We start from the raw sequence: 21,129 nt of genomic DNA, 5'->3' as shown, positions 1-21,129 counted from the left end.
CGCGCCGCACCTACCCACGCGCCTGGCCGCCGGCAGGGGGTGTGCGGCTGAACCCAGTGAACCCGGTTCTAAGGCTGAATCCTGAATCGCCTTCCCAGTCCCTTCTCCCTCCCTTCCTCCTCGCCCATCTCTCCCACACACATATTTCTGGGGTCATGTGTCTTGGATGGGGCAAGGCAGTCAGATTGCTATGCCTGACATCTGATATATCCATTATTCAGTATCTTTTCCTAATGTCCAAAGCTCCCCTGTCACCACCTAAAGGAACAGAAACCAGACAAATGAAAGCTCCACACCTGAATATCAGAAGCTTTCATTTCATCCCTGGTTTTGTGGTGAGTTAAACAAAGGCTGCAGTCAGGGTTCACTCTGAAGTTGACTAACAGGTTGGTGTGGGTGAGAGAGCGATTAAGAGACTATTAGACCTTATAATTAAGGAAGGAAAACAATCCAGTTTAACCCTAAATCCTGAAAGCATTACTTTATATTCAGCTTTGCCTTGTGTCAAGTTACAGAGTGGTACTTAAGGCCACAGAATCCTAGTTCTGCTGAAAACAGGAAGGAAAAAATAGCTGGATAAGCCACTAAATGAAAACTACTGAATAACAGTGACACTTAAGGGTCCATTTGAGTCCCCTTTACCGCTGCTAGAACACAGGGAGGCCGTGGACAGCGTGCCTCTTACAGGATGTCTATAAGGGTCTGTCATACAGAGCGAAGTAAGCCAGAAACAGAAAAACAAATACCGTATGCTAACTCACATATATGGAATCTAAAAAAAATGGTACTGATGAACCCAGTGACAGGGCAAGAATAAAGATGCAGATGTAGAGAACGGACTTGAGGACACAGGGTGGGGGGAAGCTGGGATGAAGTGAGAGAGCAGCATTGACATATATACACTACCAAATATAAAATAGATAGCTAGTGGGAAGCTGCTGCATGATACAGGGAGATCTAGACCAACTCCGTGATGGGTGATGACTTAGAGGGGTGGGATAGGTAGGGTGGGAAGGAGCTGTGGGAGGGAGGGGATGTGGGGATATATGTATAAATACAGCTGATATACTTTGTTGTACAGCAAAAACTGACACAACAGTGTAAAGCAATTATATTCCAATAAAGAGCTTTAAAAAAAATAAAAAAGTCTTACTTTGTGTTTGAGGCCATAGTTGACTTCCAGCTCCATAAGCAGCACACTCTTGCGCACGTTTAAAGTCTTCTGGAGTTCATCAAAGGTAGAATGGATGTCATCCACAATGCTGGCCTTTTGGTTGGTTAACTGATGGATGATTTCCGAGATGAACTGAAGAGCAGAATCTATTTCTGGGAGCCTGGAAGAGGTCGTTATTATAGTAAGAGCCACAAGGAAATAGTTAAAAAAAAAAGAAAGAAAGAAAGAAAGAAAACTATCCAAACAGTATATTCTGTCGAGAAACATTTTCTGTGCCTTTCATCATCTTTAAAAAGCAATAACTGAAGAACAGAATGAATGACATGACATAATTAACTGCCTTTGAGAGAAGAGATTTTGAGGGTCCACGTCTATTTCAATCTACCTCAATCATTTAATTTTAATAATGGCACAAAGCTTCGAAGCTCTTGGAACCCCATGGCTTTTCCTCACACTCTAAATCAGGCGTTCTCTACAATGGATAAACAACAAGGTCCTACTGTATAGCACAGAGAACTATATTCTATATCCTGTGATAAACCATAATGGAAAAGAATATTTTAAAAAAGAATGCATATATACATGTATAACTGAATCACTTTGCTGTACAGCAGTAATTAACACAACACTGTAAATTATACTTCAATTGAAAAGTAATTTTAAAAAAAGAAAAAATAATCAGGCATTCTCTAACTTGACACTATTGATATTTTGGGCCAGATAATTCTTTGTTGCAGGGGACGTTACAGGGCATTTAACAGCATCCTTTCCTCTACCCCTTCCCCCTCCCCCTCACAGCTGTGACACCAAATTGTCTCCAGGCATTGCCAAAATGTCCTCTAGACTTATTGTCGTCCTTGGTTGAGGACACTCCTCTAAATATATACCTGTATCTTTTTACACAATCACGTGAAAAACTTCCAAACTCAGAGTTTCCTGGAACTTCTTTCAAGCTTCCAACTTCTTTTAATTAGCATAGAATAGCCACACTTTTCTCACTTCAACGAGTGGTAAAGAGATTTATTTTCATTTGGCTGTTTATTTCCTTTCTTTGGCCTTTCTCATGCATCACACAGCTACCCTGTTCCTTCATTTCCTTGCCAAATACAGAGCCTGGAAGCAGGGAAGCAGAAGGAAAATTGAGCATGTGCTGCTGAGAACCATTTGGCTGGCCTCAAACAGAGAGGAGCCAGTCCCAGTCGGCACAGTACGTCAAGAACAGTAGCTAAAAACTGCTCTTCAGACAGCCTGGTTCCAGGCACAAATTTTAGAGATCTCCCGAGAGCATTTTCCTCGAGTGCATTTTCCTCGAGTAAATTTTGTCCTTTTAATCACACTAAGGTACAAAAAGGAAAGCCACCACTCAGGGGGTTGGAATTTTACCAAGGGGCAGGGGATGGCCCTCATCACTCCCTAGTTTATGACTACAGACCTACAATCAAAGGAGAATTTACTGAGGTGACATGACCCTTCTATCTGACTGGCACAGGAGACCCTGAGGTCACAGGGGGCCAGTCGGGAGCCGGGGTGGAGGCATGCACACCTTTTGTTGACGGCGTCCAGCTGCACCTGGAGTGAGGCCTTGTGCTGCTCCACCACGTCCTTGAGGGGGACAGTGGGGTGTTCCGCGTGCTCCCCCTCCGTGCATTCCCGACACATGGCGGTCTCACAGGACTGGCAGTAAAAGTCCATCACCTGCGGGTGACACAAGAGCGACTCCGGGTTTGGTGCCACTGACCGGATGCTGACCCACACTAGGCCTTCACCTGCATGCTTTCAGTTAACTCCCACAGCCTCCCCAGGATGTGGGTAATATTGTATCCAACTTCACAGGAGAAAAGGAAAGATAGATTTTTAGGTGCCAAGTCTTAAACAGAGGCAGACTGGACTCCAAACCTGATGCTATGGCCAGAAAGCCTGCTTTTTCTTGGCCGCTCCCCTAAGGCAGTACAGTGTAGGGCTCTGGCGCTCACACGTTTTGGTCTCAGGACCCCTTTCCACTCTATAAATTATTGAGGACTCCAAATGCTTTTTGTTTATGTGAGTTATAGCTGTAGAGAAACAGTCAAAATATTGATTAATTTATCAAAAGCAAAAATAAGCCCATTAAATGCTAACATGAATAATATAATTTATGAAAAGTACATTTTGCAAAACGAAAAATTTTGTGTAGATAATGGCATTGCTTTCCATATTTGTAAACCTCCTCGGTGTCTGACTTCACAGAAGACAGCTGGATTCTCATATCTGCATTCAGTCTGTTTTGACAGCACACATAATAGAGTCTCTGGAAAATGCCGTTGTATACTCTTAAGAGATTGAGAGTCAAAAATGTAAACAATGTTTTAGTATTATCAGAAATATAGTTTTGACCTTGTGGATCTCCTGAAAGGGTCTGGAGACCCATAAGAGTTCCTGGATTGCACCTTGAGAACGGCTATTGTGTTTGGATAAGAGACGAACTGGATGGAACACTTCGCATCCTGGCTCTACAACTTACGTGACCTCACCGTGTCTCTGTTTTTGCTCTGTCAAATGGAGACAGTTGTGTAACCTACTAACCTACTTCATAGGGCTGCTATGAGGATTCAGTAGATTAATATGCACAAAGAACTCAGAGGACGCCTGGCACTGGCACAGAGTAAGTTCTTAATAAGTAGTAGCAGCCGTGATGACGACGCTGGTATCATTTGCTTACCTGAAAATAAAACCACCTTATCCTAACTATGATGAACTCCTGAACATTAGTTTCCTGGAGAAGGCATTCCCCTTATTCTCTCAGATGGAAGTAACTTCTTCCAATATTGAATTCCCAAAGCACTTTGGGACGGGGGGGGGGGGGGGGGATCTTTTTCTTGAAGTATAACACACAAAAAACGGCATAAATCCTAACGCAGACTGATCGATTTTCATAAAGTGAATGCACCCACTAAAGCAACTTTATTCATACCCCTTCTATGAAATATTTATAAGATTTGAAGTTATTGAGCACTGAAACTCTCTCACCCAGAGCCTAGGTAATTCCTTGCACAAAGGAGGTATGTAATAATATTGCTGAATGTGGGAACTGTATGCTGTTTATAAGAGACTCACTTTAGGTTGAAAGCAAAAAGATGGAAAAGATACTTCATACAAACAGTAACCAAGAGAGCTGGAGTGGTTTTCTAATATTAGACAAAACAGACTTTAAGACAAAAGTTGCTATAACAGACAAAAAAAAAAAAGGACATTAGCAACTATACTTCAATTTATAAAGGGCATTATGTAATAAAGTAGTCAATCCATCAAGAAGATATAACAATTATTAACAAATACACACCCAACAACAGAGTCCCAAAATATATGTAGCAAAAACTGATGGAATTGGAGGGAGAAAAGGACATTTCAATAATAATAGTTGGAGATTCCAATATTCCACTTTCAATAATGATACAACTATTAGATGGAAGATCAATAAAGAAATCAAGAACTTGAGCAACATTCTAAACTAACTAGACCTAACACACACATATAAACCACTCTGTTCAATAACAGAAAACACATTTTTGTTAAGTACACATGGACCATCTTCCAGAATAAACCATATATTAGGTCAGAAAAGTCTCAATAAATTTAAAAAGACTGAAGCCATATAAAGTATCTTCTCTGGCTACAATGGAATGAAATTAGAAATCAATAACCGGGGGCTTCCCTGGTGGCACAGTGGTTAAGAATCCGCCTGCCAGTGCAGGGGACACGGGTTCAAGCCCTGGTCTGGGAAGATCCCACATGCCATGGAGCAACTAAGCCTGCAAGGCACAACTACTGAGCCCACACACCTAGCACCTGTACTCCACAAGAGAAGGCACCGCAATGAGAAGCCCTCGCACCATAACAAAGAGCAGCCCCTGCTCGCCACAGCTAGAGAAAGCCTGCATGCAGCACCGAAGACCCAACACAGCCAAAAATAAAAAAGAAATAAAAGAAATAAATTTTTTAAAAAAAGAAATCAATAACAGGAAATCTGGCAAATTAACAAATACGTGGAATTAAATAACATAATGAGTCAAAGACGAAATTACAAGGGAAATTACAAAATAGTTTGAGATGAATAAATAACACAATGTATAAAAACTTATGTCAGTGCTCAGAGCAAAATTTATAGCTGTAAATGTCTACATTAAAAAGAAAATCTCAAATAAATAACCTAGGCTTCCACCTTAGAGAAGTAGAAAAAGAACAAACTATACCCAAAGTAAGCAGAAGAAAGGAAATAAAGATTAGAGTGGAGATCGATAAAATGGAGACTAGAAAATCAATAGAGAGAATCAATGAAATCAAAAGTTGGTTCTTTGTAAAAATCAACAAAATTAGCAAACAGAATACTATGGACTGTTTTATGTCGACAAATCAAATAACCCAGATAAAATGGGTAAATTCCTAGGAACACACAAACTACCAAAACTAACTCAGAGAAGAAACAGAACATATGAAGAGACCTACAGTAAGTAAAGAGATGAATCAATGTTCAAAAAACCTCCAACAAAGAAAAGCCCAGGGTAAGATGGCTTCACTGGTGAATTCTACCAAACATTTAAAGAAGAATTAACACCAATCCCCAAACGCTTCAAAAAATAAAAGAGAAGGGCACATTTCCTAATTCATTCTATTAAGCCAGTAATACACTGACACCAAAGCCAAAGACATCACAAGAAAAGAAAATTACAGACTAATATTCCCTCTGAATATAGGTGTAAAAATCCTTAACCCAATTCAGTAAACTGAATCCAGCTGCATATTAACAAGATTAAACACCATCATCAAATGGGATTTATTCCAGGAATGGAAGGGTGGTCCATATATAATAATCAATATATGTACTACACTATGCTAATAAGATGAAGGGGAAAAAACCCACATAATCATATCAGTAAATGCAGAAAAAACATTTGACCATACCCAACACCCTTTCATGATTAAAAAAAGCACTTATCAAATCAGGAATAGAAGGAAAATTCCTCAACTTGAAAAAGGGCATCTACAAAACCCCACAGCTTACTTAATGGTGACCCCTCTCCTCCCCTAAGATCAGGAACATGACAGGGATGTCCACTCTTGCCACTTCTACTCAACAACGTACTGGAAGTTTTAGCCAGAGCATATAGGCAAGACAAAGAAATAAAATGCATCCAAATTGGAAAAGAAGTAAGAATTTCTCTATTCAGAGATGACATATATGGAAAATCCCAAAGAATACACACGAGTGCATGCACACGCGTGTACACGCGTGCACACACACACAATTAGAACAAATGAATTCAGCAAAGTTTTAGGATACAAGATCAAAAACAAAAATTCGTTGTATTTCTGTACACCAGCAATGAACAATCCGAAAATGAAATTAAGAAAATTCCATTTATAATAGCACCCAAAAGAATATAAAATACTTGAGTAAATTTAACCAAGAAGGTACGACTTGTACGCTGAAAGTTACAAGATGTTGAAATAAATTAAAGAATACCTAAATAATGGAAATAAATGGAAAGATATTCCATGCTCATGAATTGGAAGACTTAAGAGGGCAACATTCCCAAATGGATCTACAGATTCAATGAAATATCTGTCAAAATTCCAACTTTTTTTTTACAGCAGTGAACAAGCTGTTCTTAAAATTCATATAGAATCACATTGGTGCCCTGAACAGCCAAAACAATCTTTAAAAGCAGAAAAAAATTGGAAGCCTCACACTTCTCAATTTGAAACTTTAATCAAAATTGTGTGTTACCAGCATAAGGATAGGCATATAGATCAATGGAGTAGAATTCAGAGTCCAGAAATAAAATCATACTTTTATGGTATATTGATTCTTGAAAAGGGTGCCAGGACCACTCAGTGCGGGAAAAGAGTCTTTTCAACAAATGATGTTGAGACCACTGGATAGCTACATGTAAAAGAATGAAGTTGAAACCTTACCTCACTCCATATACGAAAATTAACTCAAAATAGATTAACAACCTAAATGTAAGAGCTAAAAAGATAAAAATTCTAGAAAAAAACCCATAGGGTTAAATTTTCATGACTTTGGAATTGGCAACAGATTCCTAGATATGATACCAAAAACACAAGCAGAAAAAAAGAAAAAATAGATAAATTGGACTTCATCAAATTAAAAATTTGTGTATCAAAGGGCAGTACCAGGAAAGTAAAAGGAATGAGGAAAATATTTCCTAGTTATATGTCCGATAAGGATGTAGTATTCAGAACATATAAAGAACCCCTGCAACTCAAGAACCCAATTCAAAAAAGTCAAAGGAATTAAATAGACATTTCTGCAAAGAGGATAAACAAATGGCCAATTTTCACAGGAAAATACTCTCAACATCATTAGTCACTAGGAAAATGCAAACCAAAACTTCAATGAGATACCACTTCACACCAACTAGGAGGGCTAGACTCAAAACACCAGATAATAACAAGTGTTGGTGAGAATGTGAAAAAATCAGAACTATCCTTCTTTGCTGGTGGGAATGTAAAATGGTGTAACTTCTACGAAAACAGTTGGTGGTTCCTTGAAGGTTAAACATTACCATATAACCCAGCAAGTCCACTCCTGGGTATCTATGCAAGAGAACTGAAAACGTATGTCCACACAAGAACTGTACATCACTGTTCAGAGCAGCATTATTCATAACAGCCAAAAAGTGGAAACAACCCAAATATCCATCAATTCATGAATGGATAAACAAATTGTGGTACAGTATTTAGCCACACCAGAGGAATGAAGTTCTTTTTTTTTTTTAAATAAATTTATTTATTTATTTATTTATTTATTTTATTGGCTGTGTTGTGTCTTTTTTTGCTGTGTGCGGGCTTTCTTTAGTTGCGGTGAGGGGGGGCTACTCTTCGTTGTGGTGCACGCGCTCCTCATTGCCGTGGCTTCTCTTGTTGCGGAGCACAGGCTCTAGGCGCGTGGGCTTCAGTAGTTGCAGCACATGGGCTCAATAGTTGTGGCACACAGGCTTAGTTGCTCCGTGGCATGTGGGATCTTCCTGGAGCAGGGCTCGAACCTGTGTCCCCTGCATTGGCAGACGGATTCTTAACCACTGCGCCACCTAGGAAGCCCATGAAGTTCTGATATACACTGCAATACAGATGAACCTTGAAAACATTTTGCTAAGTGTTAGAAGCCAGACTCAAAAGGCCACATATTGTAGAACTCCATTTATACCAAATGTCCACAATGGACAACTCTTTAGAGACAGAAAGCAGGCTGGTGGGTGCCAGGGGCTGGGGTGGCGGGGAGGGGATGGGGAACGGCTGCTTAACAGGTAAGGAGTTTCTTTGGGGGATAATGAAAAGCTTCTGGAATTAGACAGTGGTGATGTGTTGCACAACCTTTTAAATATACTAAAAGTCAGTGAATTGCACACGTTAAAGTGGTTAAAATGTTGAATTTTATGTTAGGTGATTTCTACCTCAATTTGAAACAACTGACTGCATCATTGAAGAGATGGCAGCAGACCTGGGTAACTGTCCCTGGTTCCGTATCCTGTGTGCTTCTTGGGAAGTAAAGGCCCTGAAGTCATTTTGAAGCATCCACAACTAGTCATTCTGTAATGCTTGTGCTTGGGTTCTGACAGCTTTGACTCAAGCTGAGACGTCATCGCGGGAGGTGAGCGACTCAGCTGAGCTCATCCATCTTGGGTAAGAGGACGCCAGTGCTCCCAGGGGTGAGTGGGCCAGAGGCCAGGAGGAGCTTATTGTCCTTGACAGGTAGTCACTGTTGGTGTTCATTAGAAGAGAAGATGGCAGGACTAAATGCATAATAACATGCTGAAAAGGATGGTCAGGGCCTCGCAGCCACCCCCCACCACCCCCACCCAGGCTTCTGGAAGTAGGGTCTGATTAGTGGTAGGGCATTCTTAATGAGGGTCTCTCTTCTGCACCCCTTAATATCCTCGTTAGAAAGGCGCCAAAGCAAGCAACAACAGGACTTTAGGATCATTTGTGTTCTGGGACTTTGAGGCATGAGCTCAAATGTCTGCTTTAAGTGCAAAGAACCTCTTAAATCACTGACCATTATTCCCATTTTTCTTTGTATCTGAACAATGCAGCCGTGGCAGTTTAATTAGAAGACAGATAGTGTCACAGCACTTAAAGTAAATGACAGGCTTTCATCCACATGTGCTAATCAGCACCAGGCAGTGTATGACGGCAACATGCTGCTTCATTGTTAATTACCCGATGATATTAACCTTCAGATGCTTGAATTGTTTTTAAAGATTTACCCATGGCAATTAACCACAGCCGTTTATCTGTAACATTGCATGCATTCGGCTTGAATATGCAATGAGAACCCTTGTTTCAAAGCAGCAGCAGAGAACTCCTACAGTCTATGGTAGAACAACAGAATGATTCAAGACGTGCAGTTAATTTCCCAAGGCCTCTTGCTGGTTTACACATTTTATGATTCCGAAGAATCATAATGACCCAGCATAGAGAAAGTGCTCAAGACACACTTTAAATAGCTTCATTCACCTCCAGGTGGATCCAACCCTTCAGAGTTAATTTTTAATGTGATCTGATGTGATATGTTTGGTAGAGAAACAGGGAACGTTTCAGCCTAAAGGCTTCTTTACCTTGGCTGGAATTAGCATCTCTGTGAGTGTTTCTCCTCAGCAGCCTGTGACATCCAAGGGTCTCTGTTGCTCAGGCATGCTCAGAAAATACAGCTTTAGGAATTCTTTGTGAATCTTAACATTATTTTCTCCTATGATTATACACTGTTTATAGATCTCCTGTGAATTTTTTAAGTTCTATGCTCATTTTCTTTTGTGAGATTCAATATTTTTCTTTTTTTTTAATTTTTAAAATTTATTTATTTATTTATTGGCTGTGTTGAGTCTTCGTTGCTGCACACAGGCTTTCTCTAGTTGCTGCGAGTAGGGGGTACTCTTCATTGTGTTGTGCAGGCTCCTCACTGTAGTGGCTTTTCTTGTTGAGCACAGGCTCTAGGTGCGTGGGCTTCAGTAGTTGCAGCACACGGGCTCAATAGTTGCGCCTCATGGGCTCTAGAGTACAGGCTCCATAGTTGTGGCTCACAGGCTTAGCTGCTCCGCGGCATGTGGTGTCTTCCTGGGGCAGGGCTTGAACTCGTGTCCCCTGCATTGGCAGGCGGATTCTTAACCACTGCACCACCTAGGAAGTCCCAATATTTTTCTTAATTAGTAAGTTAGTGCTTGTACATGGTAAAAGTTGGCTGGGTTATTTTATTTTATTTATTTATTTTTAAAATTTTATTTATTTTGGCTGCATCGTGTCTTAGTTGCGGCAAGCGGGATCTTCACTGCAGCATGCAGACTCCTTAGTTGCGGCATTCGGACCCTTAGCTGTGGCATTCATGCGAGATCTAGTTCCTTGACCAGGGATTGAACCCAGGCCCCCTGTTTTGGGAGCGCAGAGTCCCACCCACTGGACCATGAGGGAAGTCCCTGCTAGGGTATTTTAAATAAGAATTTTACAACTACTTTCATAAACTGAATGATTCATAGTTTTCTTCTTGTTCTGTCTTCACTAGACTTTGATGTCAGAGTTAATGAGTATATCATAGGTGAATTTGGGAGCTTCCTGTCTTTTCTTATGATCCAGAAGTATACATACTATGAATCATATCCGTTTTATACAGGTTTTTTTTTTAAGCTCTTTATTGGAATATAATTGCTTTACACTCTTGTACCAGCTTATGAGGTACACCAAAGTGAATCAGCTTATACAGGTTTGACGGCATTCAGTTTTAAATGAACTTTCACCAGTATTTTTTTTAAGATTACAGGTCTATTTGGGTTTTCTTGATCATTTGTAGTTTCCTAGATAATCACCCACTTCACTCAAACTTTCAGTATATTAGCCTTTAGCATAGAGAACTGATCTACTAATTTTAAAATCTTATTTTTATCTGTACTGATATCTCTTTATTAGTCCCAATCTGACTTATTTACATTTACCCTTTGGTGCTTTATCAGATGTCAGATTATTTCATTAATTTAAAAAAGTTCAGCTCTTGGATCTATTCATCAACACAGTTGTTTCATTGTTTTCAAACTCTCCAAGGTTATCTTTATTATTTTCTTTCTTTTGTGTTCCATATATTTATTTTATTGGTCTTTACCTAACTTCTTGAAATGAACTCTTTTTAAATAAAACACTTAAACCTATAAAATTTCCTGAGTATAGATATGACTTTATCTTACACATTTAATAGATAAAGCTTCCACTTTCAATATTTTGTAAATAGTCTAATTTTGCTATTTTTTTCTTTGATTAAAAATTATAAACTTTTAAAAAAGATTTGGGGTTTCTTCTATAACCTGTTACTGATGTAATTTTATTGCATCGTGGGGCAGGAACTTGGTCTACACAATGGAAAAACAGTGATTGTTAAACGACAACCTATTATATGATCAACTTGAATTGCTCAAATTCTCACCATCTTAATAGCTTAGTTGAACAGACTTTAGTATATGCCTTTTTACTTGAGGAAGGCAGATTCTCAAATGAAAGAGTTCTCTCTTCTCTAAAATTCACCCTTCCTTCTCCAAGTCCATTGATGCTCTTCTTGTTCTATGCCTTCTCACCTCCCATTTGGACAACTCAATACTACACTCAGAACTGGTGTCGCAGCCTCCAATCTCTGCTACTCTGTTCCTCCACAGTGCCGCTCACATCCCCATCTCCTGTTCAAAAGGTTTTAATACCTCTCCACTGCTTACGGAATTCAGGTCAAACCTTTTCTCAATGACATTCTTCGCTCGTCCCGATCTCTCCCCTCTGTCGTTCCAGACTCACCCCTGTACTCTGCAGCCCACCTGTGTTCCCACCACCACTGGTGCATCTCCATGCACTAACTCTGCTGAGCTGCAAGCTCGTTCCTGAATTCCACGACACCCCTGCCTTTACTTATTGGTGTAATCTTTTCAGTTGCCATGCTTTCTCATTCCACATGATTGTCCTTTACACCCCCAGTGTGGACCAGTGTCTACAGTAGATCTCCTGAAGTTTCTAAAACTTTGCTCCCCTATCAAGTCAGATCTCCAGAGAGCTCCATGCCTGGACTACACTTCACGGGGACTCATGTACCTGATGGAAATGCCTTCCCAGACTAGTATTCAGAATGTGAGCCCCAGGAGGAGACAGCCTTAGCATTCACTAAGAGCCAGTGTGAGAAGTGGTCATAAGAGGGCAGCCTTTCAAGTTCCTTTTACAAAACTTACATGGTAACTCTCCCTTGGAGTACAGTGCACAGAAAAATCTATAGTTGTTGATAGCCTGGTGTGCTTTGAGTTAAATAATTAAGGATATGTAATCTATAATGTCTCTCTTGTTTTGCCTACCAAAAATCTCAGGATGCTATTTCCTCCTGGTCTAGCTTTCATGATGTGTCAACTAGCTGTGTGACTTAAATCGTTCAAGTCTCGCTTTCTTTATCTATAAAATGAAGGTAACCAATACCTACTTTACACAGAGTGGTACGTGAGAAGCCTAGCGTGGTGTCTGGCTATTTGTTTAAAAATACGCATTAGTGGGGCTTCCTAGGTGGTGCAGTGGTTAAGAATCCGCCTGCCAATGCAGGGGCCACAGGTTCGATCCCTGCTCCAGGAAGATCCCACATGCCGCAGAGCAACTAAGCCCGTGAGCCACAAATACTGAGCCTACGCTCTAGAGCACGTGAGCCACAACTACTGAAGCCTAGAGCCCCTGCTCCGAGACAAGAGAAGCCACCACAATGAGAAGCCCATGTGCTGCAATGAAGAATAGCCCCCGCTCTCTGCAACTACAGAAAGCCCAAGCGCAGAAACAAAGACCCAACGCGGCCAATTAATTAATTAATTACTTTTAAAAATGTACTAGTGACTTCTGAGAGACTGAATATAAAAATGCACAATGGTTGGACCATATTAAAATCGAACTCTCACCCAAAACCTGCCCAAGAAACCAACCCCACTAACCACCATCAAACAAACGAGGAAGCCAGCCTGCTATATGTCAGACTGCTATCTCTGGTACCAATCCAAAATGCTAAACAATAACTTCTGTACCGACTGGCCCCAAATGGCTTGGACTTGATAACTAACAGCTTCTATAATTTTTGTCCCTTCTTCCAACTTAGGACCAACCAGAGAAAGCCAAATCTGCACCCCTAAACAGTCACATGGGATGTCCCCCTTCTAATTAGTTGGCCTCCAGCTTCCCCATGCCAAACACTCCCAATCAGGTCACACCTGAAGCCTCCTCTTTCTTCTATTATAGAGCTTTCCTGCTCCTCTGCCTGGCTTTGAGTCTCTGACAAAACCCAAGTGATGGTCTGACTCCTTGTTACAACAAGTGCTGAGTAAACAGCCTTTGCTTTTCCTTACCTGGTTGGTCTCTGTCTATATGTACACTCCCACGTGTAAGGTACTGTGCTTAGCGCTGGGGGTATAATGATGAACATGGTCCCTCCCTCCTGGAGCTCATTTTCCAAAAGGAAAGCCAACAGGTACACAGATGGAGGCAGGCAGAACATGGCAAATGTCATGAAGGAGATCAAGATAGCGGTGTGATGGCGGGGAACTGGGTGTTAGAGGCAGTTTGCCCTAGATAGTGAGTTACAGAGGACTGCTCTGTGTAGGGGAAATGTGAGCTGAGACATGGAGGGTGGGAATGAACTAGCCACATAAAGAGGGAGCAAGGAGCATCGCAGGGATAAGGATCAGAGAACAGCCAGGGCCCAAGGTGGGAACCACTCGGTACGTTCTAGCAGGCCAGTGGGGCTGCAGCACAGTGGGTAGAGAGCGCTACGAGCAGTAAATCCACAATTATTAGTTACGGCTGATAATTATTGCTTTGCTCTAACAACCTCTTGTTGCTTCAGTGATTTGATGATAGCAGTTTCAAATGCTTTTGAAGTGGCCATTGTATAAAGAAAAAATGACATGTCATTAATGAGAAATAATTTTAAAAGCTAATATGTGGGGCTTCCTAGGTGGTGCAGTGGTTAAGAATCTGCCTGCCTAATGCAGGGGACACGGGTTCGAGCCCTGCTCCAGGAAGATCCCACATGCCACGGAGCAACTAAGCCCGTGCGCCACAACTATTGAGCCTGCGCTTTAGAGCCCGTGAGCCACGACTATTGAGCCCATGTGCTGCAACTACTGAAGCCCACGTGCGTAGAGCCCGTGCTCCGCAACAAGAGAAGCCACGGCAATGAGGAGCCCGTGCACCACAATGAAGAGTAGCCCCCACTCACTGCAACTAAAGAAAGCCCGCACACAGCAAAAAAGACCCAACACAGCCAATAAAATAAATAAATAAATTTACAAAAAAAAAAAAAGCTAATATGTGTAGAGCACTTACAGTGTGCTTTCTATGACTTAAATATTTAATTCCCCAGATAATCCCGTATGGTAGACTATTATTTCTTTCTTTCTACAGATGAGGAAGTGAGACAGAGAGTTTAGTAAACGTCCCAAAGCTGACACGGGAAATGAGCCGCAGAGCAGGATTTGAACCAGGCAGTCCGGCTCCAAAGCCGGCAGTGCGCTGCTAGGCAATGCTGTCTCTTCAGGCTACACAGCTACTGTGAACCCGTCCTTTGATGGTACACACAGGTCCCCCTGCGTCTGTAACGATTACTGCGCTTGCTGGTAGCAGGAAATATGTTTGGAATCTACAGGCTACAATCTCTGATCAGGGATGCACATGACTTCAGATTATTTATGATTAAGGAACAGGATCTAATGGAGTGTGAGAAAAATGTCCCTCACAAGAAAAATAAAACACTGTAATTAACATTTTAATAATCATTCTCAATTTGCAGAACTCATCTACTATTAAAGCTTTATCCATAATTTATTACACAGATGTTTCTGTGGGTCAAAGTATGCCTGGCTTGCAAACAGTTGTGAGGTTGCTCTCCTGGGGAAACCAACAATTTGCACTAAGTCGACACAATGAAGATGGATCTTATTATTTAAATAAATTGTGTCAGAGGAAGGAAGCAGGCAAAATAGTCTGAGGATGGGTGAAAAGCGTTTTTAATCGCTCATTTCCCAGGTGGAGTTCTGTCTCAGTGTATATACCCTCTGACTGCCCAAAGCCTGCCCAAATCAAGCAGCCCCTCGGCCAGGCAGTGCCTGCAATCCGCTCACTTACGTTCCCATCGTGGTTTGGGCAAGAGAGTGGCTTCCCCGCAGCCACAGCAGTGACTGTCTCCAGGATGGAGGACTCCTCGGCGTTGCTGCCTGGAGTTCGCTGCAGCACGTCCATCAGGTTGGTGATGAAGAAGTTGTTCTGGAGCGCGGCCACCCCCTTCTCGGGCAGGATGGAGGTCTGGCGGCACACAGGGCAGGAGAGGGTTAAACTGTGGGCGGGAATGTAGTTCTGCAGGCACCTGTCGCAGAAGCAGAAGCAGAAGTGGGGCTGTCAGCACAGTCGGGCTCCTGGAGTGGGTACCAGACAGGTTCTCAGTGACTACAGGGCTTTCCTGCATAAACTTCCATTGTGGCCTCCTCCACTATCTCCTTCACTATTTCTGAAGTCAGTAGGTCACCTCATATTGGACCGGTCTACCAACAGGACGAATGACTGCTCAAGGAAAAGAATAATCTCATTGTTTGGTACTGTTTCCTAGAGCTTCGTCACACACGCAAAGTGTGGTCCATAGGTGAGCATCGCTGCCCTCAACAGAGAGCTTGGAAGAAACGCAGACTCGCAGGACCCACTCCAGACCTGATGAATCAGATTCCCAGGCAATCTGTATGCACATGTAAGGTTGAGAGTGTGTGAACTTTTACACAAATTGGGAGAAACGTCACTTTTTTTTTTGTTAGCGTTGAAACTCTTTTTACATGCAAAACCATGAGGAGAATTTCAGATGTTAAAAACACACTGAAGTGGAAATGGTTTGTTTGAAACAGGAATGGGACACCCAGAGTCCCACTGACATCATCTCTTCTTGCCTCTCCTTAAGTGCTATCAACTTAATTCATTTAATTAGCAAAATGCATGGCTAATACAGTTGACCCTTGAACAAGCGCGAGTTAGGGGCGCCCACCCATGGTGCAATGGAAAAGCCACAAATCCACGCAAAACGCACAGCCAGCCCTCCAATTACCCGGTTCCTCTGCATCCGGGGTCCTACACCAGCTGATGCAACAAACCGCAGATCTTGTCATCCTGTAGTATTGACTACTGAAAAGAATCTGCATATAAGTTCAAACCCTTGTTGTTCGGGGGTCAACTTTACTTCCAATAATCCTGTGATCACACTTAAACATATGAGGAAGCACAAGCAGACAGAGGGTAAATTCCTTGCCCAAGAGACTTAAGTGGTCAGAGGCAGAGCAGTTGTTCAAACCCAGGCAATGTGGCACCAGAATCTAAGCTCGACGTAACTACGACGTTTCCCAGTTTCTCCAACAAATAGAATCTGAAAACCTCTGATTTTGCCCCATTTCTCTGGTCTTGCAGATGGGGAAACTGACATCAAGAAGGTTAATTCACCTTCCCTATGTCACATAAGTAGACAGCACTGAATCAATACCAGGGAGGAAACACGTTTTTGCTAAGGTCACTAGCGACATCCAAATCTAATACACATTTTTCAATTCTGTCATTCATCAAACTTGACCACTGCCTCCCCAGCCCCTCCTTTTTATGAAACTTTTTCTTTCCTTGGCTTTCAATACCACACTCACCTGATTCTCCTTCTGCCTGCACTCTCTTTTCCACTGAGTCGGTACAGTTTGGAGTTAATCAAGGCTTATCGTAAGCCCTCTTTTCTCCCTGGGGTATTATATTATACTGTAGTGCACGACAATAAGACAATCTGTCTTCCCACAGATGCCTCCTTTGAGGCATATATCTGTACACCAACTGACATCTCCTCTTAGAGGTCTCACAGGTCCTAAATCTCAACATATCCAAAACCAAAGCCATGATCTTCTAGCATACGGTGTCCTCCTCCTATCAGTGAACTGCACCTCCATCCTCTCATCTAAGCAGACCAGAACCAGAAGTCGTTCTTAAAACAGTAATTCCTGTCCGGGTCTGCATTGTCCACATCCAACCCATCATCAAAGCCTGGAAATTCCTCAATATCTTTCCAACCTCCCCAGGTCTCTTCATCTGCATCACACCACCCTTGCTTAGATGTCTGCAGTTGCCCTACCCCTGGTATAATGTCATCTACCTTGTACCCTCCTCACCCTTCTCCGTATTGCAACCAGAGTGACCTTCCCCAAACGCAAAGCTGACCACTTACATCTCCTTCCCTTCACATCCAAGATGAAACCCTTCCATGACTTCCACTGTTCTTACAATGAAGACAAGAATCCATATGTGGTCATATGGATTACATACTTATATGATCTGGACCTACATATTTTCTGTCTTTGCCCCTCATTTGCTGCACACCTGCCACACTGGGCTTAAGTTCTTCCACAGTGTCGTGATCCCTCTCACTCTGCTCCTTTGCACATAGCTGAAATTCTTTTCTTCTGCTCACTCCCCTTTGCTAAATTAATTTTTCCTCATCCTTGGGATTTCTGCCTATTCATCACTTCTGCAAGGAAGGCTTCGCCGATTGGAGCAAATTCCCCTATTACGTGGTTGCCTATGTACTTCTGGTATGTGGCCCTTGTCACTGGTTTAATCTCACATTAATCTGAGTGAGTAGGTGGTTAATGAGTGGCTCCTACACTTGGCTGGAAGCTTCATGAGGCCAGGGACCATGTCTGTGTCCTCCAAACCCCACTGATGGCATTTTGGAAGAAATGAGAGTAAGAGAGTGGCTCTCCACCAAGCTGCTGGTGTTTGAGCCCAGCAGGAGGTGGAGATAAAAGGGGTCCTGGGTCTCTCTCCACGACAAGGCATGAAGTTTTGTCCCTACATAAACAAAATCTTCCCATTTTAGGGAAAGTTGCCAGCACCTTCAAAAGAAAAAACGTGCAATGCACACGATGCTAAAACAATTTCAACACACAGCGTTCCCTAGGGACTTGCCATGGTATGATACTGAAAATCCCCAGCACTAGCTATTGGATGGCAATGGAAGTGGCTTGGGCTACACCTAGTTGAGCGGTCAGGGGGCAACCCAGAAGCGCTGCTTCTCCCCTGCCAGAGCAAGGAAACAGGAGTCAAACAGCACAGCACCTGAACACCGGGGAAGGGGCAGCTCTGCCACGCTCGAGCTGAGTGGCTCTCAGTGTTGTGTATAGAGCGTGCCCGGCTACATGGACGGCTCAACATCAAATAATGACCTTACCATGCGAGCCCAGGGACACATGGACAGTTAGCTGGTGGTCATGTTTTAGCTACATCCATTGAGTGAGGGGGAAAAATCACTTTCCATTTCGTCATTTCAGAATATGAATTATAAAGTACTTAAGCCAAGGTATAAAATTATGAATAAAGTACAAAGTATCGGTGTCCTATAAACCACCACTTAAAACAAACAAAAAACTGTACACGCTTGCACATACACACACACACACACAAAACCCCACAACAACCCAAAACAAAGCAAGACAAACCAAACACCACAACCACCAGTAACAAATCCACCTTCTCCATCCATCCTCCATCCACCCCCAAAGTAAATCAACTCACAGCATGTTCAATGAGACAATAAATGTACATTAAACTGCATGGTAAATGTAATTAGTATTGATTTGAAGTCACTGGAAATACCAATTTCCTGTTCTACGATAGGAGAGAAAAAGTTTTCACTATATGTATTAAATAATAAAAATGTACTTAATAAAATGCTATAAAACATAATTAACATATTTATCTTTAAGAAAAATATGTAAACTTACTAGGGAAATACTACAATTAGACCACAGATAAACTAATAACCAACGACATTTTTTTTTATGCTTAATTGCTGATGGGGTAAGTTGAATGAGAGGGTAAAAATATATTTTGAAAACTGATTAACTCAATATAAAAAACTATTCAAAGAAGATTTTGAAAAAAAGAAGTGTTTTCATATGTAGCAAACTGTATATTCAGGTGATTTATAATTATTTCACATGTATAGTTTTTTCTTCATCTGAAACATAATAATGTTCAAATATACCATTAGTATGTTTCTTCTGAAGTACCTTTGGGGAAAAAGCTCCCTCCTTTCAACTAACTCCTCATATATGCAGGTATTTTACCCTATTTGTTATCCAGGAGAAAATGCAGGATTTTTAACTGGCCCTCACCAAAGATCCTCTATGATTTATTTCCACAGGAGATAGAGCTATTGGATTGCTTCTTCCTACTTATAGTTCTTTGAAATAAAGTAAATTCTTGGCAACTCATGATTACGTTTCTAGATGTCTATCAGAAGCACAAAAGATTTATTGTCTCCCATAGGTAACTGTAGAATTCTGGAAAGAACCTTTTGGCAGATTGTAGGAGATCAGTCTGTGAAACCCCCTTCTCCAAGCACAGAGGAGGCTTACCTCTCGCAGAAAGTGTGCAGACAGGGGAGAACCTTGGGATTCTTGTACCTTTCCAGGCATATACTGCAAATCAGAAACTGCTTGTCAATCTGGCGCACCACAGGACTTGGGATGTTGGTGGCTTCACTGGCCATCCTAGACCACTGACATGGGGGGCCAGCTGTCTTTGACCCTGCACGCTGCTGCTGTCAGACAGAGAAACCAAAACGGAAAAACATATGATAATCTGCAAATGCAATTCCATCGTTGGTTTATTCGCTAAAGGCATTGTGTTATGAATATGGGGAGAATTCCATGTCTGTGTCCCTGACGTGACCATAACCAACCCTCATCGCTATAGAGGATGTACAGTGAGGGGCCTGTTTTGTAAATCAATAAAATAATCACATGTTCACCATGCAAACAAAACAAATTAGAAGAAGGTATGTTGTACACAGAGGTAGCTTGCTGGGAGACTCACAGATATAGAGAACAAACTAGTGGTTTCCAGTTGGGGGGCGGGGATTGGTGAGGAAGGGCGATATACAGGTTGGGGAATGGGAGGTACAAACTGTTGGGTGTAAGGTAGGCTCAAGGATGTATTCTACAACACGGGGAATATAGTCAGTATTCTGTAATTACTGTAAATGAAAAGTCACCTTTAAAAATTGTATTAAAAATTAAATTACTGCAAAAAAAAAAAAAAAGAGGTAGCTTGCTGGGTTTCAAAGCGGGGGCAGCTGAAGAGAGGAATACTTACATAGCTCTGCCTGTTCATGCCTTCAGCCAGGACTACATCTGAATATATACTTATAGTCTTACTAAAATAGTCTTATTATAGTCTATATCAAATAGAATAGTCTTATTATGATATAATGTGTTTTCCCAACTATTATACTTGCAGTGGGTCAAAATATGCCACCCCAAATAAGCCACTTTGATATAAGGATTATTTTGAGCTGAAGGCTATTGAGAAACAGCAGATGAGGAAGAGCCCTCTCCCTCTGCCATCTGCCTAAAAGCAGGGCACACATTTCCCATTTGTAAAGGTGCCCCACTCTCCCATACCAGGAAGAGAAGAAGGCTTAACCACCAGAGAGGAGTCTGTAAAACAAACCTTACTAAACGACCCTTATCTACCCACACATATCCTGGTCACCTTTCCACAACTTACTGCCCCTAGGAGTCCAAACTCCCTTTTCCTTTGTCTAGTCAGTTCTCCACAATTTGTGGTCTTGGGTCTAACTGCCTCTTCTTTTCTGTGAAATCCCTATGCATATAAAATTTAAAATATTAAATCAATACAGTTTAATAAAATATAATATATATATTTTATTTTGGAAAAATGAAATATCAATAAAATGTATATACCTCTTTCTCCTGATATCTGTCTCTTGTCAGTTTAATTCACAGGCTTCAGTGACAGAACTTAAGTGTATAGAAGAAAAGTGTTTCCTTCCCTACATACTGTTAATATGCAGGAATGGAATAATTAGAATTCTTCAT

The 21,129-nt window shown here is 41.6% G+C and overlaps 1 protein-coding gene across 6 annotated transcripts in view; it reads right to left on the bottom strand.

The window, feature by feature from the left end:
* Positions 1 to 21,129, bottom strand: part of TRIM2 (tripartite motif containing 2) — a 119,320-nt gene that overhangs the window by 34,489 nt on the left and 63,702 nt on the right. For 2 of the 6 annotated variants that reach the window (XM_057725908.1, XM_057725907.1), the window contains exons 2-5: positions 19,645 to 19,826; positions 15,344 to 15,581; positions 2,718 to 2,869; positions 1,154 to 1,334 (exon numbers count right to left, since the gene is read on the bottom strand). In XM_057725908.1, the coding sequence (XP_057581891.1) occupies positions 1,154 to 1,334; positions 2,718 to 2,869; positions 15,344 to 15,581; positions 19,645 to 19,778 (705 nt within the window). In that variant the 5' untranslated portion in view covers positions 19,779 to 19,826. Of the gene's footprint in view, positions 1 to 1,153; positions 1,335 to 2,717; positions 2,870 to 15,343; positions 15,582 to 19,644; positions 19,830 to 21,129 lie in introns of all 6 variants that reach the window. The other 4 variants (XM_057725909.1, XM_057725911.1, XM_057725906.1 and 1 more) reach the window with 3 other exon arrangements.

Source organism: Hippopotamus amphibius, chromosome 3 (assembly GCF_030028045.1).
Source record: "Hippopotamus amphibius kiboko isolate mHipAmp2 chromosome 3, mHipAmp2.hap2, whole genome shotgun sequence".
NCBI lineage: Eukaryota > Metazoa > Chordata > Mammalia > Artiodactyla > Hippopotamidae > Hippopotamus > Hippopotamus amphibius.
Note: the sequence above shows the minus strand (reverse complement) of the source record. Positions and strands in the feature narration are given on the sequence as shown.